The sequence below is a fragment of the Anas platyrhynchos genome, chromosome 5, assembly GCF_047663525.1.
Source record: "Anas platyrhynchos isolate ZD024472 breed Pekin duck chromosome 5, IASCAAS_PekinDuck_T2T, whole genome shotgun sequence".
In the NCBI taxonomy this organism is placed as follows: domain Eukaryota; kingdom Metazoa; phylum Chordata; class Aves; order Anseriformes; family Anatidae; genus Anas; species Anas platyrhynchos.
The window spans coordinates 48669407-48694546 of record NC_092591.1 but is presented as its reverse complement, the minus strand read 5'-3'; the positions used below and the strand labels follow the sequence as shown (position 1 = coordinate 48694546).

The following is a 25140-nucleotide window of genomic DNA, read 5'->3' as shown; positions in this document are numbered from 1 at the left end:
ACTATTTTGTTTCCTTCTCTATGGGGAAATTAGCAAGTATGCAAACTATAAAGGACAAAAATCTCCCAAACAGCTAGCAAAAATGCAGTCATATAACCACTAGCTTTTTCCTTTTATGTTCTTATTTGAGTGATGTTGCAAGGACAGTCCACTCTGTCTCAATAACACAATACTGGTATCCGAAGAAAAAGAGGGGGAAAAAAAGGATTATTAGTTTAAAAACATCCAGTAGAAACAATACATGTACCTTCTTTACAATAAGCATATTTAACTTATTAAATGTGAGGAAAAGTGAGAGTAGTGAGACTAGTTTCTACTTTTTTGTGGCTATCACATATTGTTTGATTTTTTTCCATATCAGTTGTGGTCTATTTAATATTTATCTACCTCAGAGGATGCTTGTGAAGCTTAATTCGTCACTTGTGAAATTCTGTGGTATTCTTAGTTTTACAGGCCCATATCATCATAAATTTAATATGTTTGTGGCTCTACTACCTAGTAGCTATGTTTGATGAGCAAACAGACTTTGCTTGTTGAGCTCAAAACGTATCACCTGCAACATCTTGGTTTTGACACGAGACATTTGACAAATGCCCCGTTGAAGCATGGTTGAAGGCCGTGGCTCTGTGGTCTGTGGCTTTGGGGACAGGCCCATGAGGACATAGCCACTGGTTTGGGTCCCAGCACGAACAGACGGCACATTCCAGAAAATACGTTAGTCTCAAAGGGAGTAGAATGAAATGAAAATACACTTTCTCTGAAAATATTTTTCTTTTTAATAAAATGTGGAGGAAACTTAACAAAAATAATAGTGCGATATGGATACAAGATTAAGATACAGGGTTTGGATACGGAGGTAAGAAGCAAAGTTTATCAAACTTGGCCAAACGTGTATAGGTTAAGGTCAGGTTACTGCAGTTGTTAAACAAAAATTTGCGAGGCCTTGCTGTAAATTGGGTATCTGAGGTGGTCCATGTTAAAAGTGGTTTGGGAAGGATCACTTCAACCATCCTGTTTGGGGTGCAGCCCCAAACATCGTTGAATATTAAGGGTAAACCTTGTAGCGGGTACACCTCAAAGCTGCAATACGTGTTTTTTTTTTAGTTGAAAGAGACTCCTCTCGGGAAGTTTACTTTGTAAGTCTCGTGTAACTGTGTTATGTTTCTAACTTCGGTCCCAGCGGATTGTGTGGAAGCAGCCTATAGGGACCAAAGTATATAAAATCAGGATGTATTTGTCTCCTCAGCTGTGTTATGACACCAACCCTCGGCCCTGCGGCGCAGAGCCCCCTCACAGCTCCTCCCCGCGGCCCGGAGCGGGGGAGCCCGGCGGAGCGGCCGGCAGGGGGCGCTGGGGGCCGCCCCCGCCTGACAACGGCGCGGCGCGACGGGCGGGGGCGGCCCCGGCGGCGCCGCTGGGACGTCTCGCAAGATGGCGGCGCCCCTGGACATGGAGCCGGCGGCCCTCAGCCTGGAGCTGCTGCCCACCGACCCGCTGCTGCTCATCCTCAGCTTCCTCGACTACCGCGACCTGATGAGGTGCGGGTACAAGGCGGGGAGGGAGGGGGGCTGGGGGAGGCGCGGGAGGCGTTCCCCGGGCCGCGGGGAGAGTAGAGCCGAGGCCGGGGTGGTGGCGGCGGCGGGGCCGGGGGGGGACCGGGGGAAACGGCCCGGGGAGGGCGGGCGGAGGCGGAGGCGGCTGCCGGTGGCTGCCCAACTTTTGGGTCCCTGCTGGGCTCCGCTCGCAAACGGGGTGAGGGTGGGGCAGGGCTGGGGCAGGGCGCTCCCGAAGCGCCTGGCGCTGCCCCCATGGCAGCCGGTGCGCTCCGGGGACACCGCGCGGGGGGAGGCGTCCTGGCGAGCTGCAGGCGGAGAGGAGCGGTGCTGCGCCCTTTTTATGTCCTTTTTGAGCAAAACGGGGTGTTCGCTTTTCCCACCCGCATGTCATGCCGCTTTTATTTGCCCCTAAGTTACCCATTAGAACCAGTAACGGAATGAGTGCTCCTCTGAGAGTGCTGCCCATCTGCGGGCGGACAAAGGGCGGTCTTGTTGCCAGTCAGTGTTTTCGGGGAGCTGAAAGAGCTCTTGTTGGAAGCTGAGGCAAAGCGGGCAAAATGAAACAGGAGGGCTTTTCAGGCAGCAAGAGACGTGAATGAAAGTTGCAGGCTGCTCTTGGATGGTCTGCTAGGTGGCTAAAGGCTTGTGAGTCAAACAGTGAAGATAACAATGTGTTGTTAGCTAAAACCTTACCAATAGAGTACGAGCAGTGGCAGTGATTGGAGTCACAGTGTTTATTTGGGGGAGGAGTGTGTATGAATCACACAGAATATTGTCAAAGTTGTTTCTCTTCCTAGATCTTAATAAGAAAGTTGAAGGCATCACAGACTTCTATTAGGATGTCAGTAAAAAAGGTTAAGCATAGCAAAAGTAGAAATGTTAGCAACTGAGTGATGATGTATGGTCAGCATAGATGATTCAGTACTAGTTGATAATGGTGTAGTAAAGGCAGCAAGGCTCAGTACTCATTTTTGTTATGTAGTTGAAATAAGGTGGATTTCATTATGCAAGGACAATTAAATACTGGCTAGGTTTCTTAGCTCTAAAGGCAACGCTGGCATTTCTGCATAACTGGCTGTTTGTGGTACTCAGAGCGTCAATTGAGGAAATCTGTAGTTGGTTACTGTTTGCTCTAGTGACATGTACGTGCTTTATCACAAACATTACAGTAGTTTCTCTGGTATTCCACAGGTTGGTTAGCCTGGTGGTGGTCCTTAAATAACAGAAAAGCTGACATGAGACAAAATATCTATTTAATTAAGGAGAATTGATCAAACATGCAATTAAAGCCAGTTTGAAACCACATGTTCCTCTGATGCCACAGTAACTTCTTTCCTCTAAGCAATTAGAGGCTTGGTTGATATTTACCAACATGATAAATTTCAGATAGGGTTTTAACTTCAGGATACTCTCACTTACAAATAAACATTTGTTGTGTTGTGAATGAAATTCTTACATGGCCAAATGTCAAGATTTTGCTGTTAATGAGCAGCCATGAAGCAACATGGTGGTTCTACTGGGGTTGCTATTAAATTTGAAGTGCAAACCATTAGCAGGTGTTATTTAAAGGCAAAGCCATTAAAATTTACAAATGCTGCAAGGAGAGGTGAGGTAACAGTAATCTTTCAAGAGGTCTGTGTTCTGGTCAAGCTGACCAGTCAAGTAAGCGAGCTGTAATTCTGAGGGGAAAAAATTGCAAGACCATGCTGATGAAAGGTAATGAATAAAAAGATCCAAGGGCGTTAACAATCTATTCAGTGTGTCTCCATCATAAAACTATTATGATGGTAGAAATGAATACACGGGTGTCTTTGTGTCATTGAGAGTGGAAGGGTAATGGCAGGGCATAGAAGAAGGAAGAATCACTTTACATTGTTCAGGTTAATTTTGAAATACTAATGTAGTTATAGGTTAAACAGCTTATAATGGGTATTAGGGGGGAAAAAGACTAAACCAGACAGATAAACATGAAAAATTCTGTAGTCTCAGCACAAGATGTTTTCTCCAGGCCTGGACTCTGGCTTACTTAACTTACCAGAGACAAGATTTGGAGATACCTTTATTTCAGTATGTAACTATGTCCATTTACACTGTTGATCTTCCTAATTTAGCAATATCTGAGCTACACTGGAAGAAAAAAAAAAGGCAGTAACTGAAAGCTGAAGTTTGGTAACCTTGTTTGGGGTATTTAGATGTTAATCACAGTCATTAAAACACGTATATTAATTGTTAGAACAAGCTACCAGAGGAAGTGGTGGTACCGCATCTGTATTTGTGGTATCTTTCTGCAAGATTCTTTGAAGTGTAACGGACACTTCAGCTCAAATAGAGAAGAAGGAGGAAAAGGTTTATTGTCTGGTGTTGAGGTTAGACTGAGTGAGACACTTATTTCTTTTAAATTGTATGGATCTTTGAATAATGTAATAATTCCCGGTATTACTGTTCTGCATGTGGCTGATGTTCTGCCACACTAATACACACAACACAAATGTACTGGAATGCCTTGCTGTTAATAGCAGTTATACATTCCAGAAAGGGTTTTAAATTGTAAAAAGTAAAAATGGGAACGGACTTGCATGTTTGATGGTACCTCTGTTACTGCTTTTAAAAAGCAAGTTACCAGGCATTGGGAATATGGGTTAGCTATTGCTATCTCCTTGCATCAAGCAAGGATCAGCTTAAATGATTCTGAGGCCAATGCCCAACTCACATCCTGCAGTTTCTCTTGATAGTGCTTTTGCAATAATGCTGGATAGTGCAGGATATGATTCTTTGAAATTCCTGGAGCAGCAGTGTTACCTGCAATGCAACAGTGGCAGGAGCTTATATGTGCTCTTCATAAGAGTCAACTTGCAGTTTTTTGTTTTCCATCATAAAGGTTATTTAAATAACTTAAAGTGGAAAATAACTTTGTAATACTTAAACTGTATAGTTCTTAGGCTTATTGATTCAGCTTTCAGTAGTATGGCGACATTTTTGAAAAAGATCACATAGAGACTAGAGACTTAGGTAAGGAAGCAATTTAAATCATAATAACTAGCCTACTGGAATATGTACCTCTGGTGGCATAGAGTCACGCCCAACTCTTTCAGATAATGTTTGTGATTGAAGAGATGTGCAGGGTGACCCGCTTTACAAAATGACTTAATTGCTGACAATTCTTGAAGTTCTCAAAGTATGTAGTTAATTAGAAAAGTAGTTCACGACCTATACAGCTGTAATGGAGACTCTTAACCTTTATAAGAATAACTCTAAAGAGGACAGTTGACTAACTTTGACATTAATTTAATGAGAACACAAGTTACAATGTATTAGTATTTATCTCTGTTTATTTCATTGCTCTTTTGCAATCAAACTTAATGATTTTATATTTATAGTTGCTGCTATTTAAGTCGGAGATTAAATCAGCTCTCAAGCCATGATCCATTGTGGAAAAGACACTGCAAGAAATACTGGCTTATTTCAGAGTAAGTGTGATTGTATTAAGCCTTTTCTCTTTCTCTCTATAGAAATAAGAATTATGTTATTGTGCTATGTCCACATTACTTCCAGTAACTCTTAGATTGAATTGTTATTTGCCATTTACCGGCTTCAAAATGACAGAAGGTTTGAGGTATCAGAAATGTTAATTTACTATATAAGTTTCATGAATATAGGAGTGTCATGGAAGGTTATGGATTGTTAGCAAAGAGGTGCTCTGTAAATCACTAGGCTGAAGGAGAAGTTACAGTCTATCAGACACCAAATATTCCATGGAGGAAGGTAATATTCTGAGTACTGTAATTATGGGGTACAGCTGGATGTCTGTGGCAATGGCTGCTGTGACTGGAACCACAGAATAGTTGAGTTGGAAGGTACCTTTTGGGGTCATCTAGTCTAACTCCCCTGCTCAAGAAGGGTCACCTATGGCAGGCTGCTCAGGATTGTGTCTAGTATGGTCTTGAAGATCTCCACAGACGGAGACTATGGGCACCGTCTCACACCATTGTCATAGTAAAATAGTGTTTCTTTGCATTCAGTTGGAATTTTCTGGGTTTTAATTTGTGCTGATTGCCTATCCTCCTGTCAGTGCACGCTACTGAGAAGAACCTGGCTCCATCTTTGCTCCCTCCTATCAGGTATTTGTATGCATTGGTGAGGTGCCCCTGAGCCTTCTCTTCTCCAGGCAGAAGAGTTCCAGCTTTCTTAAGCTCTCCTAATGTGAAAGATTGATCCAATCTCATAATTGTCTTTGAGGCCTTGTGCCGTATGTCCATGTCTCTCTTGTGCTACGGAACTCAGAACTGGACACGGTACTCCAGACACAACCTCACCAGTGCCATCCAGAAAGGAAGGATCACCTCTTTTGACCTGCTGGCAATGTTTTCCTATTGCAGTTAAGGATCTGTTGTTTTTTGTTTTTTTTTTTTTTTTGCTGCAAGGGTGCATTGCTGGCTCATTGTTAGCTTGCTGTCCACCAAGATCCCCAGGTCCTTCTTGGCAAAATTGCCTCTAAGCCTGCTGGCACCCATTGTGTACTGGGTATATGGGGTTATCTCTCCCCAGATGCAGGACATCAGTGTATGTAAACATACAGTGAATGTTCTAATTGCATACAGCTTGTGAAGGTGTAATGCAAAAAGATGTAGAAGTTTTGTCTCGAAATTCTCTGCATAAAAATCCTAAGTGATATTCTTATTAGAATCCAAACTAGAAAGGAAAATCTGGTAAGGAGGGTTGGGGAATGAAGATAAGGAAGTAGAAAGTTCAAAGTGAGTACCTGATACTAGAGAAGAGGAAAATGGTTTGCGTATGTGGGGGAGTTGAGGGGGCTAGGACTCCACTAAGCAGAACAGACTCTTGTGTTGGTTTCTGAGATGCTGGCCTCCCTTCAACCAAGAAAAGTGAGTAATCAAGGCTGAAGGAAATTTCTACAAATAACTGAGAGTGTATATATATACTGAAACTTCTCCTATCTGCTGGGACGTGACTATTCACTTTGGGTTTTTCCTCTTTTAACTCTTAGGTTTTGTCATTAGTTTATATAACTTTCCAGATTATATTTAATGTATTTTTTTCTCCTCAACTCATCCTCAAGAAACAAGTTTTGTCTTCGTTTTTTAGAGCTAAAGAAATGTTAAAGCTGGTGTGGAGACTTCTCAAATGTGAAATTATTGTTCAGGTGTATTGAGCTGTATTAAATCTCTTAGATTGAATATGCTTATTGGAGTCTGAAGAGTTGGAATATGTCCTTACACAACAGTGCAAAAGCTGCTATGCTTTTGGAGGCAAGCACCTTTTGTCAGATATCAACACTTTATTGGCAGCTTATCTTCCAGCATGCTGCTGTTGTGCTTGTGAGGATAATTCAATATGCAGTGATTCTTTAAGAAACTGACTTTCCAGATCAGTTTACCGAGTTCTCATGTAACTGTTTTGCTCCTTGATCCTTCTTATTGGGAAAATAAAGGAGTTAATGACTAATGCAGTCATTAAAAAATTAGTTTTTCAAAGGCCTTCCCTGTAAATGTGTGAAATGTGATCTGATTTAGCTATTTTATCAGTTCTCTAAGATTTAATGACAGACAGCACTCTTCCTTTATGGAAATACTGTGTCTAAATTTTCCCCAGATACTATGTAGCCAGATTCTTTCCTAATTCTACTCCAAGGTGCCAGAATAATTGAGTTAGTGGAGCTTCCTTTGACTGAGAAATGTTCTTGGCATACTATTATGCACAACTTTTCTGTCAGATAACAAATCTTAATATGTTGGTTTCAGAAATCAAGATTTTTAGACTGGTGTTTAACCTTTCTTATTTCATGTCTACTTAGTGCAGAAAAAAGTCAGCGAAATCAGAGCTGGAAAGCTATCTTCATCAGCACCTACTCTGATTTAGGAAGATATATCCAGTATTATGCTACATTGAAAAAAGCCTGGGATGACCTAGAGAAATACTTGGGACAGCGGTGTCCTCGGATGATTGGTTCTTTGAAAGGTATGGTATAAGATCTACTTCCTTTAGTAGATTGGCTAATGCTGCATTGTTTGATATTTAGGTTTTATACTGTTTTTATCTTAGGCACGTGCATTGATAACTGGAGCCCTGGAAGTCAAGGAGACATGCTCTCCCTTCCCCTACAGTAAATAAATAAAGAGGGACACATGGATAGTACTTCCTCAGTTACTAGTGATTCATAGTCTCCAAAGATTTAAGAGAAGAAAACAATTTTTTTTTTCTAGTGAACAAATGAAAATACTCCCACTGCTTTTGTCTATAGTTGCTGGGACTGTTTTTTTATTTTTAATTTTTACTAGTCCCATTATTTCAAGGATCTGGGGCTTGTTTGTGTGATTTTTATTCATGAGATTTTCTGAAGACATAATGAAAGTACATTCACATTGAAAATGGGCACTTTTAAATTAAAGCCAAACAAAAAGAGTATTTCCTCTTACCTAGGTCTTCCTGTGTTCCTCTAACAAAGGTAAATTAGCAGCTGAACAAGGATTTTTATTTTTAAAATTACATATCCAGATTAAGTTTGTCTTAATTCTTGAAGTACTTCTGATGTTCTGATTCATAAATTGTATACATTAAGACATAAAGGAAGTTTGGGCTTTTCTGGTATAAGGATAAATAGGTCTTGCATTTTCATCTTCAGTCATCTGTGTGCAATTAAATCAAATGTCTTGGTCTAATAGTGTGGTCTGTGAAATTAAGAAAAACCTATAGACTGTTTTATTTCCTATGTAAGTCTTGCACATCTTTCGGCTTGCTGGATTGTTACTTTTTTCTAATTATTTATGAATAAGTGTGATTAGAATTTAATACATACTGGGTTTTGTTCTGAGTTTTTGGGATTACTTCTGAGTATCACTGAAGTAATACCATTTTAGGAAAAAGCCATAAGAGTTGTAGGTAGCCTGAAGTCTTGTGTTACACTGGCCATAGTATTTGATGAAGATGTCCACGCCTTGATTTCTGTAACTTGCATTCTGCTCCGTTGAAAACAGAGCACTCAGGTATATGGAATCAGCAAATTGTCAGTCAAACGTTTTATTAATAAGATAGAAATTATCTGTGGTGGAGGTGTTGAAATGAACAGATTTTTCTATGGTTTTACTTTTAAAATCCTCCCAAGGTATTTGGTGCAGTGAAGCTTCTCTTTGTCTACCAAAAGACCAAAAAAAAAAAAGTGAAACCTTGTATTGTGATGGAAGGTTTTAGCAGGAGCTCTTCTAAGACTCAAACCTTCATAATACCATTAGTACAGCACCTTGTTTCACTGGATAGTTAACTCATGTCTTATAAATTAAACTGATAATGAATACGAAAAATGTTTTTTAAAAAAATCACCCAGAAAACCTTGATTAGAGCAGACTGCACAGGGCATCCACTTGATGTTTGGTAGAAACGACGATGTAGAAATCCCTCTGAATTTTGTGTGGAGGTATAAGAATAGTTACTCCCCACCCCTTTCTGTTGATAATTAATATGAAAATCCCCTCAATTCACTCAACATATTTATAGCTTCAAATTCTAGATGAATTGTGGCTGTAGCCAATTTTTTTTTGTTGATGGTTTGATTGGAAACTGAAAGAAGCGACCCTTAGAATGATGAAAGAGTCACATCAGTATTGCCTAGAAGTTGTAACTGGGACTCTGTCAGCTGATTACAACACTGTGGGGGAAAGGTTCATTTCACTTCATGAATACTTCATGATTAAGTCAGGCCTGTTGAGATTTCACTGGATAGAGATTGGTGTGTTGTATTAAGTGATTAAAGTAATCAGCCTCCTTTCAAATGTGTGTAGTATTCATTGTATAACACCTGGCATACGGTAGTTACCAAATATTGGTGTCTATGTTCATTTGATCAAGGCATTTATAAATTCCGTACTTTGTATTTGAAATAACTTGATTTTTAGTATTTTTTTTCCATTTGCATGACTTCAATCAGTGGAAGATTCTTGAGACCATGCTCATAGACAACTGCGTCCCTAAGTTAAACTGAATTTTCCTTGCTTTTGTATTTCTGTCAACTTGCTTTTTCTGAATTAAAAGTGGCAAAATACTTTGAAATACATATTCTTGTATGTGCTTTCATAATAGCATAAATCAGTATTGCTGGGGCTACTTCTCATTTGCCAAAGAGAATTTGAACATGCTGTTATGTCTGGAGAGTAGGTAGTTTCTCCTTATTGCTAGCTATGCAGCTCTAATAAAATGTCATGAAATAAAATTTTAAAGAAAAAGGTCTTAACGCAAATCCTAGTGTTCATCTTTGTAAGCAACAGCATATAGACACTGTGGGCAGAGTAGTGAAGCAGCATTAAATTTGAGTGCTTCTTAGGAACAGCCCTTTATTTCCCCCTCCAAAACTGCTCGTAATGCTCTGTTTCTTTTTGTACACAGAGAGTGTGCGGGAGGAAGATCTGGATGCTGTGGAAGCGCAGATAGGCTGCAAACTCCCTGACGACTACCGATGTTCATTTCGTATTCACAATGGACAGAAGCTAGTTGTTCCCGGGTAAGGAACATAAACTACATATCAAGTCATTAATTCCTGTTGTATTTATTGGATAGTCTGTTTATTAAAAATCTGCTGATCAGGAAAGATGAAACATTAATTGTATCGTATCTGAGTGACACTTGTAGAATTGGTTATGTTCTACTCTCAGCAGTAACTGAAAATGTGGTGTAGATTACTAATTGATCTAATTATTCTTCAGTCTCCTCTCGTAGTGAGTGCCTTTTTTTTGTAATGTCTAACAGTTAGAAATTGTAGTTAACATACCACTAAGTTTTGCTTCATGTTACCTACGTAAATTAGCCTCTTGACACTGCAGGCTTCATGATTTAATAACTTTTCTTTCAAATGCTTAGGGAATAACTTTCAAATCAGGTGGTCATCAGTAGAATCACAATGTCAGTTTTGCATATTAAGTTTTCTAAGCAGAAGATTTTATAATTTCAAGTGGTATCAGCAATTAAAAACTCATTTTACATCAAGTTTAGAAGGCAAATGACCAGATGTGGATTTGCATCTTCCAACTAGAAAAAGATTTAGCAGCTCAGCATTTGACAAAATGCCACAAGCGTTAGCAAAAGATGGAAAACTAGGGCAAATCATTGCAGAGTCTGTAGTGAGCAGTGCTTTCATGTTGCTATACCAAAACCTTCACAGGTAGAGCAGACACAGCTTTCTCTAACTCTAGTATTGTAAGCGTGGAAGGAATATGGGAAATGGCTTTATGCAACCATAAGGATGACTTCTAGTTCTTTCTTTTCTAGGAGAGACTTTTTTTTTTTTTTTAAGAGGAGAGGTAGGTGCTCTAGTTCTGTAGGCTTTAAATGAGATAGCTCTTTCCATTTTGGAAGTGCTTCCTTCTGTTGCCTGGTAGAGTAAAAAGTGGTAGTTACTAACAGCAAACATATCATTGATCAGTGGATGACTTTCTAATAATTTTTATCAACCTTAATAGGATTCATAAAGCTTACAGTGTTGGTTTATGCAAAATACGGTTCTTGCACTTAATCAGCTTGGAAGTGATCAATATGCAGCTCTGCAGCTTGTGTATAGCTTTGCACCTCTTCCTACTGCTTTTTCACTCCCACTAAGCCCCTACTGCAATGAATAACGTGCCTGTGGAAGGGCTGTAGCAGGGGACGCACACCTTTGGGCATGCCTCTTGGCCTGAATAACTGCCAGTGGGCTGTGATGTATTGCTGTGCCCTCAAATGGAGAGCACAAGCCTACACCCAGGTTGACAAACCTCCCTGGTGGAGCCAGTTGGTTCTGATACAGGAGACCCAGAGCAAGAAAGGCTGCCACACTAAAGTGGAAGGCCTGGTGTAACCTTTGGGACAGGCTTACTAGTCAGCCCCATAGTTCTGTGCTTTGTTGTGGCAGGTAAATACTTCAAAGTTCAGCTCTAGGTAGTTGAAGTCTGCAGAGAGTTGATGGGATGGGCAAGTTAGGCCAGAAATGGAGAACACTGGGACTAGATGTGGCTGCATCTTGCATGTTGTCACTGTTAGGTACTTCATGTATCTGTGCTCAGATTTTAGCAAGAATACGTACGGAAAAATAAGAGGAATGGAACCTGTTGCCCAAGGTAGGAGCGACTTAGATCACGCTGACGTGTGGCAGCTTGTGTTTTGAGTCACTGCTTTCATAACGCCAGTAAAAGTATAGTGTCTGCAAGAGTTGGCATCTGCAAACATCAGTTAAAGGCAACTTAGAAGGGAGTATGGGTGGGGAGGTGTAAACTACAGGTTTGTGTGCTTGGGGAAGAGAAAGCTGTGGCTCTCAGCCTCTCTGGGGGAAGGGAGAAAAATTCATATATTGTTTATAAAGACAAGGAAGCTCAGCTACTCTTGCATGTACCTTTATGGATTACTTTTTAGTCCACACTATATGCTATTGGGTGACGTTACTGAAAGACAATTTATTGGAGGACTGATCAGTCTTACTCTAACCCTAGGAGAATTTCCTTAATTGATCTGTCAAGAATACTCTGCTGTGAAGTGGCCCAGTCTAGTTTGAATTGCGCAATCGGTTAGATCTCTTTGAGTTCTCGTTACTTGGATCTGGCAGCAACCCTAAGGAGAAGCTAAAGTCTCTGGAGTTTGGGATGGATGCTGGCTGTTTTGTTTCTGGTTCTAGGAGCTTTCATGTGCTAATTCCAATGCAGTTCCTGTACTCTCATTGACTTTGCGTTAGAATTCAAACTTCCTCATGATTTTGAAAAATATCTTGCATCAAAGCACCATAGGCAAAATATACTATCTTTCAGAGCTTTGAGAGAATCTCAGTCAACTCTGCCAAAAAATGGATGAGAAAGCTGTTGCAAAATCTGTTGTATTCCTACAATTGCAAAAAACATGAACTCTATTACTTCAGGCCTTTTTCCAGATACATAGTGTATATATAGCACATTAGTGTGTAAACTTTTTCATGTGTCCTGCTGGTTCATAAGAAGAATATTTCATGGGCTTCTTTTGATGTCCTTCCAAATGTTTCAAAGTCCCATGTTGGTTATATAAAACATGTTTATGAGTAATGTATTTGTTGTTCTAACTACTGCTTTCTTAATCTCATGCCATTAGCCTGTTTGAAGTGTATTAAATTCTTGTATTTTGCTTTTAAGATCGATCTGTAAAGTAACCTGAATTAAGGAGGTATTAAAGTGCAATTCTTAGTGAAGTATTGTTAGACACTCATCTCATAGTTAGTTGATACTTAGCATATGTATATGATGGGACATTGAGTCTTCAGACACTTTTATGTTCACCTGGTTATACATCTCTTCTAGAAAGGCCTCCAGAAAAGATAAAATGTCTTTTCAAACAAAAAGTCTGGTTTTAATAAAATAAAAACAAGAAAATGTGACTTCTTAAATACAGAAGTCAGAAAGTTAGTAAGATGGACTGAAATTAAAGGATTTTAATTTAATAAGTAGACAGAACTCCTGTGTACTTATTTCAAGTTTTATTTTAAGTTGTTCACTGTGATTTTTTACTCTGCAAAGTTTTTGCTGAAGGCTGAGACCTTGTCAAAATCCAGGCTACATCTGAAGTCCGAGTCTTTCTAGTCATTCATAAAAACTTCTTTGCAGTGTTTTTCTTTGGCTTTGACAAATGTAGTCTTCTCTTCCTCTTGCTAAGCACGCTGCTGCAGTGTGTGCCCTTGTAAGTGAATACTTAAATCATGTTACCCCATTCTTCTATTCTCTGCCCCTGTTAGATTGAATGTAGGTTGCTTGTTTTTTATTTTTGCCCTAGCATTTATCTCACCTGTCACTCATATCAGTGTTAACTTCAGTTTCTGATACTCACCTTCATTCCTGATGTGATACACTTTTCAGATTAGTACAACTTTTTTTTTCCAATTGTGTATATTCTATTCATAAGCAGGGAGGCTCCTATGGTCTTCAGAGTTGCTTTCTTATTGCCAAAAACAACAACCAAAAATCTCATCTTTTATAGTGATGTTTACAAAAAGCAAGAGGGAAAAATTAAAGGACACTTGATAGTCTTGTCATGTCATGCTGATGAATATTGTCTCAATCTTTCCTTGTACAGCTTTGCTTGTATCTGTCTGCCTAAGTTTTTATACTGAGATTTTAATTTCTCTGATACAGTAGCTGTTTTCCTTCTTTGCTTCTCAACATTTTCTCCAAAGTATAAAGCACCTAGGTCATTTGTGGTTTTGATGAATGATTTACTATAGCAGGTTGTTATTCTAATTGAAAAAATCATGGATGTTTTGTGGAAGTTAATTTCAATGCTATCAAAACTTGAGATACAGGCTGCATAGGCTGTTGTTCCATTATGCTACTGTAGAAAACTGCATCAGCTGTTAACAGAAAGCCTGCACCTTTTTTGAAGTAATTGCAGACACAAAGAGTATCTCCACCAGTTTAAAAAGGTGCTTTGGGATGCACAGAATGTACCAGGAAGTATTTATTTGAGAGCTAACAAGCCTTCCTTTATGAAGGCTAGTGCTGTGAACTAAAACATGGCTCTGCTCCTGAGTATTACAGTTAGACTTCATCTAGCTCTAACATGCATCCAGAGCATTGATAGAATTAATACTTAGAAAAGATTTCTGAAGCTGTCGCTGCATTCTGAGTAGTATCATCTGTTTATCTTTTTTTCTTGTTTCAAGTTTGATGGGAAGTATGGCGCTGTCGAACCACTACCGCTCTGAAGACTTGTTGGATATCGACACAGCTGCTGGAGGTTTTCAACAGAGGCTAGGTCTGAAACAATGCCTTCCGCTTACGTTTTGCATTCACACTGGCCTGAGTCAGTACATGGCCCTGGAGAGTGTGGAAGGACGAAACAAATACGAGATCTTCTATCAATGTCCAGTAAGGAGGATATGTTTATACTTCTGAATGTACTTTTCAAATAGTTGATGGTACCCCATTGCATGTTATTTGATACCCAAAATACTTTACGTAGTATAAGGTGAATATTAAGACAGCATGCTGGTTTCCGTTGTTTGTCCTTGAGTTGCCATCAGGTTTCACCAAAGTATACAAGTGGAGTGCTTATTAGATGAAAGAAATTTACATGAAGTAGTTAATGGCTATAGCAGTTTCCATAGGTTTATGATAGTGGATGACATTCATCTTTTTATCTTTATTGGAAGATATTTCTTAAATTTGTTTATAGCTATGGCAGGTATATAATCTTTTTCTTGTTCCTTTAAGGAATAAAAGCTTTTCTTTGGAAGATATTCATCTGTATGAATCTCTTCACCCAGATATGATAAATGTGAATTTACTGAAGGGTATCCTCTGGGTTTTAAGCAAACCTTACTTTCTAGTGACAGAACAAATTGGTCATAAACAGATCTTTTGTGTAACTTAATTATGAGTGTTTTTTTCGTAATTCTTATAGCTGTAGAATTTTAAGATAGCCGTATTGTCGCTAGTCAAGCTAAAAAGATTTTAGCCTACCACCTCCTGAAGCCTATCCCAAACAAAAAAGCAGAAGTGAAGAGTGTTTCTTCTATTTATATAAAAAAAAAGTTGATGGGCTGGGAGGATATCTTCTTCCTGCTACATGCTTTCTAGCTGTTTATTTTCAAAGCACATAGCACTTGGATTTCCAGGAAATGTCATGATAAGTGATCATGTGGAGGGTGTTAAGCTCTCCCTTTGTATTATGCTGAGTACTTAAACATTTTGGATAATGCTCTGGACCTTGAAATGCTATGTAAATTTTGGGTCATCTCTGGACAGTCCTGCTTGTTTCAAGGGGGTATGTGGTAGTAAAAGATATGGAATTGTTGAGTCTGGAGAAGAGAAGGCTCAGGAGAATCTTATCAATGAGTATGAATACTTGATAGCAGGGCATAAGGAAGTCAGAGCTAGACTTCTCTCAATGATGCCTGCCCAATTATAGAAGAACAAACAGTAAGCACAAATTGAAACAGAAGAAACCTGATCTGAACATCGGGAAAGTTTTTTGCTCAGAGTGTGGCTGAATACTGGAACAGGTTACTTACAGAGGTTGCATGGTCTCTCTCTTGGAGACAGAGCCCATGGTCCTGGGTAACCTGCCCTAGCTGATCCTGTCTTGAGTGGGGGGTTTGGACTGATCATCTCCAAAGGTCCTCTCCAAGCTCAACTTTACTGTTTCTGTTCTAAGTCAATATATTTTGATTTGTTGTGTTTCTTAAGCAATGCATTAAATCTAATTAACCTTAATGGAATGTTCAAGCTGTACATTTAATTATCAGCTGAGTACTCACAGGGACAGGAATTTGTGTTTTACATTATACATTTGAATATCTGGCTGGGAATATAATGGTGTATTAAGAAGACAGATCATTGGTTTAGTGAATGTAGGGGAAACATTCCCTGTGTTACATTTCAGATGTTGAATTTTAACCTTTGAAGTCTAATGCTTTACTTCTAATAAATCCATAACTTTCCCTTTTAGGACCAAATGGCTCGCAATCCATCTGCTATTGATATGTTCATTACAGGTAACATTTCAGAATAAAGAATTCTGCAGAATGTTTTAATTATGTGTAGAAAATACATGTCAGTGTTTGACAGATCAAATCAAACTGTACAGTGCAGTTGACTTGTACAGAGCAAGTGCTCTAAATTTTCTGTGCTGACACCAACCTGATTTAAAACATCAGTGATTATTTGAAATGAGATGAAAGTTTTCTTTAATGAAGTTTGTCCTTCCTCGTGCCTTGTATACGGATTACTCAGTGTATTAACCTGTCTAACAAGATGACCAAAAGCTTTAAATTAGCCATCACTGGAATGATGCAAGTAGTTATACATCCAAATAGACAGCTTTTTTTTTCCAGTAGCTTTTGCTACCATGTTAGAAGTTCAAAATATTTTGTGTCCCTTAATGAAATCTTATTAATTATAACCATAGCTACAGAAGAAAGCCTTTCTGAATTTTGATTTGGCTAATTTTCTCTGTGCAATTTGGTTATGTAGTAGTCCACTGAGATCATCTGTCTGATATGTACATTGGCTGAAATGATTCTTTGCTTTAATTCCCTGAAATCTGGTAGCCGTGACTATGCTCTCCCACTGAGTCAGAAGAATTAATTTAGACAGATGTGTTCTAACTGGTGCCAAAATTCATGTTAGCATTGTGTATTTCTTCAGATATATGTACTAATAGTAACAGTGGGAAACTACATTAGACAATGCTATACTATTGCTGGTTTAGGTTGGAGGTAGGTAAACTCTTAGCCACTCTAATTTTAGGAAACCTTTCTACGTACTCATTGATTTTATGAACCGGTTTCAATGTGAAGTAAAAAATTTCTCATCTGTTTTATGAAGGTCGTATTTTAGAGTGCACTGTGTTCTTTAGGATAGTCAGAGGGAAGTTACAGCAAAAGCTCAAGAGTAATAGCTGGTTACTCATGTCCTTCCACCTGAGGATGATGTAACACTTTAAAGCTACTCTGGTGTATTTGTATTGTTACCTCGAGCTTGCTGCTTTTATGGCGTTGCCTCAATGGTGAGGTGATCCGACATCGTATCTAAACGTATGGCACTTGGCTGAAAGGGTTTATTTTGGCGTATTGCAGGGTGGAGGGGAAGCTTCATATACAGCATTTATCTAGATTTTTTTTGAACATTGCAGAGTAAATTGGTCCATTTTCTCCATTCAGAGTTGCTTTATACAAGGTTTGCATTTTGTGGATTAGTGGTAGAAAGGAGGATAATAAGCTTGGAATTGCTTAGACTTCCAAAAAGTTAAAGGACAGTACACATAGCTCTTGCACAAAGGAAGAAGTGGTAAGTACATGTAATCTAACAGGAGTGATAATACTTGATAACATGTCAGTGGAGGCTAGGATAATGGTTTCACAGTATTTCAGTTAGCTTCAAGATTTTTTTTTGAGTGATATTGACAAATATTTGAAGAACTCTGTGCTTCTCTGTTGAACTCTATCACAATGCTTAGAAAATCTGTAGCTGAGAAGTTGTTTTCCAGGAAGGCAGTATTGCTTGTATGAAACTCTGCTCTTTAAGAGTTAAATGTGACAGCTTGACTGTCTGCTTAGAAATCAAGCTGTTCCTAAATAATGGCTGTAGGTGTACGAAAAGCTTTTTCAGACAATGGCTTTATGTTTAAGAAAATTCTAGCTTCTTTTGAATGACGTACAGCCTTATTTCTTCTGGGTTTGTAGGAGGAGTGCAGAGCATCTCTCTGTCTATGCCTCATCCCTGTTCTTAAGGAGAGGAAAACTCTGCAATTTGTTAGCAAGTTTCTTTAAGTATTCATATGGAAACTTGAGATATATCTATATCAAAATTAAGTAAGTCCATCAGCAGGCTTGTGTGCTCCTTGTAGGTAGACTAGCTGGAAATAGCTACACAAATAGAATAGGCTGCTGTACTAGTCATCTTTCCAAATCATAGCAGAACAGTCTTGATAAGGAAAACATGATGACAGGCACTAGCATTTGAAGGCTGTGATTATAATGTGATATACTTAGCGAAGAGCTTCTTTGATGGCTTTGGCATTTCTGGAATATGTAATCTTTATTCTAGGTTGGTTTCTACAAATGATCTTTGTTGGTTGAATGAGCTGGGGTATTAACTGTCATCTAAAAGTCTGAGAATATATCGTAGAAGTATTCCAAGTTTTAAAGTGTTTGCTTTGAATATTTATCATAATGTACTTAGTGGTAAACTTGTCTGTCCTTACGAACACTTCTCTTCTTTGACACCTAGGTACATCTTACTTGGAATGGTTTACATCCTACGTAAACAAGGTTGTAACTGGTGGTTATCCTATCATCAGAGATCAGATTTTCAGGTATTGTGACTGGGATTTATAACTTCACTGCAATATGTTGATGGCTTGTTTAGAATGTGGACTTCTTCTGAAGTAGTTATGTGTTTATGATACCAAAAGCTAATGGTGGAGAAGAGGAAGTGCATGAGATGTTTCAGATAGAACTTTAAAACAGAATGCTTAAAAGCTGTTTTGAACATCACAAGCTTCAGAGATTATAACTTTGTGTTATCAGAACTGGAATCTTGTGATACAGTTGATCTGAAGCATAGCTAGTACCATATCATTTATTCTGTCTGCTATGCGTGCACTGCAGCTGCAGGGCTGTTCTTAGCTATTAAAAAATCAGTTGTTCCAGTGAACTGGTCTCTAAAGTAACACAGTGCAGAATCAGTACATAAACAGGATTTGTTCTGGTGTTTGAATATTCACCCATGTATAATTTCTTCTAAATATAAGAACCTTATTTCTGTGGAACTGGGATGTTCCAGAACACAAGTTCCTCATCTGAAAATTTCTTTGCTGTAGGAGTTGTTAGGTTTTTGGTTTTTAAATAGCATAAAGATGCATCCTTGTTAAACAAGTGGGTTTTCACTGACTTCAGATCCAATTATACAGCTAGCTTAATACAAGCATTAATGCAGTTACAGAGAGCTGTAGCTGTATGAGTTTGGGAAGAATATATACTAAAGATTCTGTATGCATCCTTTGTTTAACTGCCAAATTATGAATTACTTTTAAGTCTAGCCCCACAGTGTTCTTATTAGTGATTAACTAATCACTTTACATCTTCAGTTTTCTGTACTGAATGTTCAGAGCTATTTTTAGGTTTGTTTTTCTTTTTGTAGGTATGTCCATGATAAAGAATGTGTTGCTACCACAGGAGATATTACTGTTTCTGTGTCCACATCTTTTCTACCTGAACTCAGTTCTGTACATCCACCGCACTATTTCTTCACATACAGAATCAGGTGAGAATAACTGCATGACCCTTAAAACACAGGGGAGACTTGTGTAGTGTTAAGATCATCAACTGTTGCAAATTTAGGCACAGAATTCATAAAGTTAATAAAATGAATGGGAAGTATCTGAATGTGCACAGCATGCGGTACTTTCTAATAGAAAAGATCACTAAAATATTACCTGGCCAGGTACATGAAGTATCTGTCAAGTTGGTAATTGGCAAAGTACAGTAATGGGTGAGGGGAAGAATTTCTAAGTAATTCCTGCCCTTTAGAAAGGGCTAAATAACTACAGTGAATAGAGGCATGCAGGTATATCTTGGCGATTGATTCAGTATACTTCACTGCAGTGTGTTGTGTTTTTTTTTTTCCCCAGTCTATTTTGAGAGAGAGCCCAAGACTACCAAGCTTTTCTTGAAATGTATGAAAGTAGTTATGTAACCATTAAATATGCTATTTGGCTTCTAGAATTGAAATGTCCAAAGATGCTCTTCCTGAGAAGGCTTGTCAGCTGGACAGTCGATACTGGAGAATAACAAATGCCAAAGGTGATGTAGAAGAAGTTCAGGGTCCTGGAGTAGTTGGTAAGTAAAAGGTTGCTTTTATGAATCTGTTTAGCATACATGTTATGAAAGTTCCACTATTAGTTATTCCTTATGATGAGAAGGTGGCAGTTGTGTGGTTTGTATAAATATAATTTCATTGCTTGAAATGAAGTAATATGTATGCATCTGTTTTGTCTTGAAGTTGTTTTACAAGGGGAGTTTGAAAAGCCTGATAGTTAAATTTTCTTCAAACAGTTCTTTTTAGTACTAGTTACTGAGAATAGTTTATGTCTACAGGAATCTAAAATCATCTGCCTGAATGTTATAGAGCTCAGCAAACTGCTAAATTGTGGTTAACTTTAGTGCTAAATTATACTTATACTTTAGTCCTTACTTACTGTGATCTGGTATTTTACCAACAGGGGAGTTTCCAATAATCAGTCCAGGGAGAGTCTACGAATATACCAGCTGTACCACTTTTTCCACGACATCTGGATATATGGAGGGGTATTACACCTTCCACTGCCTCTACTACAAGGACAAATTCTTTAATGTTACAATTCCCAGATTTCATATGGTGTGCCCAACATTCAAGGTGTCTACAGCACGAATGGTAAGTAGATACGCATTTGTGCTTATCCTGGATTTTGCGTCTCACCTTCTGTTTTCATTGATCACTTGGATTGATTTTAATAGGGGAGTGCAGCTGTGTGTTGAAACGAGTTTCAGTTCTTTTCTGAAAAATTGACTCTTTCAGGTTTGCTTCAACAAAAACTAAAAGAATCACTACATCTAAGACTTTGGCATCTTCCCACTACATAAATTCTTTTCAGCTTCTGGAATATTTATTGATTTAAAAAAAAAAACACACGCTAACACTTCCATTGCAAAACTCACAGTACTGAACAGTATTTGGATTGGTAATTCCATATAAAACATACCACAGTTAAGCCTACATCAGTCTGGAAACCATAGCAGTATTTTGAGGCAGTTTCTACGTCAGTAAAGCCATATATCCTTGTTGCTTTGGCATGTAATAGTACCAATTTAATTCAAGACCCTAGGTCCTAGCTTTCACAAGAAGTCCTGAATGGCTATGGGTGTTCCTTCTTGGGTCCTCACCTCTGTCTGGTATCAAGGTCAAACTGTGTCTTATCAGGTGAGATCTGTTGCCCTGTAGGCTCTTAACAGGGGTAGAACTTGACCATTCTGTTGTTCTGTGTCTGAGCTCCAGTGCTCCCCAGAATGCACAGAAATATGTATGTATGTATGGTTATGTCTGTTCAGGGTGTATTTCAGAGATATATCTGATTATGCGGACTGCAGCAATGTTGAGGTTTGTTCATTTTGTTTTAAGGAGCTACTTTATTTCTTAATTTGTACCTCGAAGCATGGCATTGAGTTAGCTGTTTGGATTTCTTAGTTCTTTTAAATATTCCTTCTTGGTATCACCACACTACAGTATGTTTTAGCCATAATTGTTGATTCACTTTCTTCAACAACAAAAGTTTAAGTTAATAACAATTCTAAAAAGGTGTTGGTCCTCTTATGCTCACTAGTTCAGACTGAAGTGCATTTCATTAAGTCTCTTAATGAAATCAATAAGATACTTAGCTTACTGTTACTATAATGTAATTGTAGGTGATCTTTAACTTTTCTGTTTGTTTTGGCACATTTAGAGAAGACTGCTTTATTTTATCACTAGCATAGCCCTTATTTAGTGTCTAATTCAGATAGACTCAGTGCTTGCACAAAGTCTTTTAAATTCTTTCTTAGGAGTAAGCATCTATCTTTACACTTTTTCCTGTTTTTCCAAGGGATTTGCATTTGAAACTTGGTAGTAGCTATAACAGTAAATGCCAGCAGAGGTCGTGCTTATAATGGAAAATGTCATATCTAACTTAAGCTTACATTTGTGAGTTGTAACCTCTTCCAGTCAGCTGACTGTGAAAATCATTTGCTTTTATATCTTTTGCTGTACCTCTAGTTTTAAAAGGTAGTAATGACCCTCTTTTTAAAAAACAAACAAAAAAACTTAAAACTACCTGTACTAAAATACTAGATAAGCTGCCAAGGAAATTGGTACAACTAAGGTGCTAAATTGTGGTACCTTGTGGCATTGTATACATAGTTTTATACATGAAATAATTAAGGCTAGTGGCTATTTATTGAGTTAAAGGTCAAGTACTTAGGCAAAATTTATCTTTATTGCTAATTATTATTGTAAGCTTAGGGAACTGGTGTTAAGACAAGGGGTATGGTATCCATCTCCGGTAACTGATGCAGTAATATAGGCTTTCAATTTTTCTAGGGAATTGTTAGTGCTTCTTTATAAGTAGCTGGAATACAAAATTTTGATTAAATATGTGTATGTTTTGTATTAGGAAACAAATCATAATGAATATGCAGTGGATGAAGATGAAGATTCCACAGACACTGATGAATATGAAGATCGACGTAGAGTGTTGGACATTCCTGCACCTTCTGGACGCTGCCCACATCATACCTGATGGGATTTTGTTTGCTTCAAAACTGTTTTCAGAAGCTCTTTGGACTCTTGGGACTAGTGCATAAGAATATGTCTGACTATTGTAAATAAACTTTCTGTTGCACATCAGGGCAACTAGCATGAATGTTGGTGCCAGCTCTAATATTCATCAGAATATTATTTTTTTTTTTTCCCTGGCTTGGAAGTGGGGGGGAAAGGAGGGAGGGAGAGGAAGAGAAAGATGTTTAGGTTTTGTTGACTTTTTTCCAAAGTGCAGAACAGCTTGATAGTCTGAGGTAATCATATCTTACAGTTTTAAACTATTGCCTATTTATGATCATATTACAAATGCGGTGTGGGGATTTGTTTTTATACAAACATTTAAAATTAGCAATAGACAAGATGGCAAAAAAGGTGTGTACTATTGTCCTTTCTCATGAGTTTCTACTGTTGATAATTTCTGCTAAGAATGAAATTTGCAGGTTGGTCAATGTATCACACTTGGGTTAGATCAGGTGCTCTTATGCTCTTTTTATTAACATACAAGTACCAGAAAATTCTGGTTATCAGATACATACATTTGGAGTGAAACTGGCCTTATTTTTGGACAATCTGTCTTTCAGCTTAATTTTATGCTAAGTGACTCTGATTGAATAATGCCTTTTTGGAATGTAGTGTACATGCATAATTTGTCACTCGATAACAAAGAAATTTCTCAATGACTACAAAGTATGAATTTGTAAATATGTTTTGAGTTTTTCTTTATATGATGTTTGCTGTTCAGACTTTGTCATAGGTGACAGCTTATGTTGAAGTATCATGCCTCCCTGAATCCTCTATGGGTTTTTGCAACTATGCATGAATCCAAAAGGAAAAAAAAAAGAGCCTGACAGAACACTAGATGACTAGAAACTTTATATTTAAAGAAGTATCTGTTTGCTTTATCACTTTTATTTTGTTTCCACTGTCATTAATAAACAACTTAACTGCCTCCTTTGCTCTAAAGTGCAACATGGGACTGCTTCTGCTGAGACTTGAGCAAAAGTTATGACTAGTTTTCCTGTAGTCAGTTCTTCTTTCTGACATCCAGAATCAGTAGCTCCAATGATGGGATACCAGCATATTGTTCCAAGTGATTTTTTTTTTCCATTACTGACTAGCTAACTGTTACATGAACTCTAGATTTTTACAAGCCCTAGTATTGGATTCTCAACGTGCACATCTTTCTCTTGTGTAACACAACATCTGGATCTTCTGCAGCAGTATAAGGTAGAAAAAAATTGAATGTGACTCCTCTAGTTGTTCAGGTAAAGCATCTAGAGAAGTAAAACAGAATTGTGTTACTCCCCCACAGAAGTCTGAGTAACAGTGTGAATTACTAGAATAGTTTTAAAATGGTTTTGAAGACTCCTGAATACTACTTATGAGGGGAAAATGTGATGGTTTCAACTGAAAACTTATCATTGGTTAAAAGGATCAATGAAAAAGGGTTTAGAAACCCCTATTTAGCAGAACTAGAACTTACTCCAGTGCAATAGGTTTGTTTAGTGTGTTTTAAGGACTATTAACTGTCATGCCTTGCTGTGGTATGCAACAGGGATCTGTATGTTCTAGTAGTGGTGTCAGCCAAAGGTCGTTAGGATCTGTAGAAACACTTCCAACTCTTAACAATATTACTCAAGGAGTGGTTTTTCCCTTCAGTCATGAAAGAGGAGAATGTAATTATTGCCTACTGTTGAGTAAGACAAGATACAGGACCATACTATTCTGCTAACTTGTAAGCAGTCATCTTGAGGTTTTGTGAGCCTGTGATTCAAGCACAGCTGGTAGTCACAGGACTCAGCCTGCTAACGACACATGTATGAGGTAAAAACCTACCCAGGCAGAACAGCTTGTTGTCGCTACTGTACCAATTGTACATGTATTTGTAACTTGAGAAAGGTTATATAAAATGGCTTCAGGTAGCTATTTTAGCACAGTGGCGTACTGCCTGAAGTTACCAGATGTTACTGCAAGCACTTGCAGATCAAACAAAGTGTATGCCAGTACTTTCCTCACCCCACCCAAAAGCAGTGTGTATGCCAAATCAGTATGAAAAGTGAATTGGCCAAGACAAGGGAAGAAAACAAGGCTTTAGCTATGTCTGCTAGGCCAGCGCTGTTGGACTGTAGAAGTCATCGCTGGGGAAGTGAAAACTGGTTGTCAAGACTGCACTTCAGAGGACAGCATTTCACTACTGCTCTGACTGAGTCCGCAAGCAAGTGTTGAGTAGGTTCATTTGTAAATGGTGTTACGATACGTCCAACTGCTCAATGCTTGCTGTTTGCTATAAGCTGTACAACACACATGCTGCACTGCCTGTCCCTTTGGTGACCATCCCTTTGACCAAGCCTGAAGTTCTTCTAGCTTCTGCTGACTCAGATGCTGAGGATCTGATGCTTACTTTATTGGGCAGGAGAAGGCCCAGTAAAGCCTCGTTGAACACCTACGTACACATATAGCGTGTACATACAGAACTTAGTCTGTTCAAATGTGAATATGTACCAAAGCTCCTTTTTTTTTTTTTTTTTTTTGTTTTGTATGTGGGAAAGGCCTACCATAGCTCTAGCATTTCTTCTGCACTTTGCTGGGGTTTTACAGAGCCTTCAGCCACTCCTGAGACTGCAGCATAGGGGAGGAGAATAAGCAGGAGCCAGCCACTAGCAAAAAAAAAAAAAAAAGAAGTTGCTAATGTTACTGTAGGGTTGGGTTAATTCCTGTAACTAATTGTCTACACAGGGACTGTAAAATGGAGACAGATGCAG

The 25140-nt window shown here is 38.4% G+C and overlaps 1 protein-coding gene across 1 annotated transcript; it reads left to right on the top strand.

The window, feature by feature from the left end:
• The first annotated feature begins 1412 nt into the window (after positions 1-1412).
• On the top strand, positions 1413-23327 carry FBXO3 (F-box protein 3). The gene is made up of 11 exons (XM_027458892.3): positions 1413-1538; positions 4934-5023; positions 7369-7532; positions 9951-10065; positions 14209-14413; positions 15996-16041; positions 18278-18362; positions 19190-19312; positions 19772-19887; positions 20271-20461; positions 22233-23327. Exons 1-11 carry the CDS (start codon positions 1432-1434, stop codon positions 22356-22358), a joined length of 1368 nt encoding a protein of 455 aa, XP_027314693.1. The 5' UTR covers positions 1413-1431; the 3' UTR covers positions 22359-23327.
• Positions 23328-25140: the final 1813 nt, after the last annotated feature.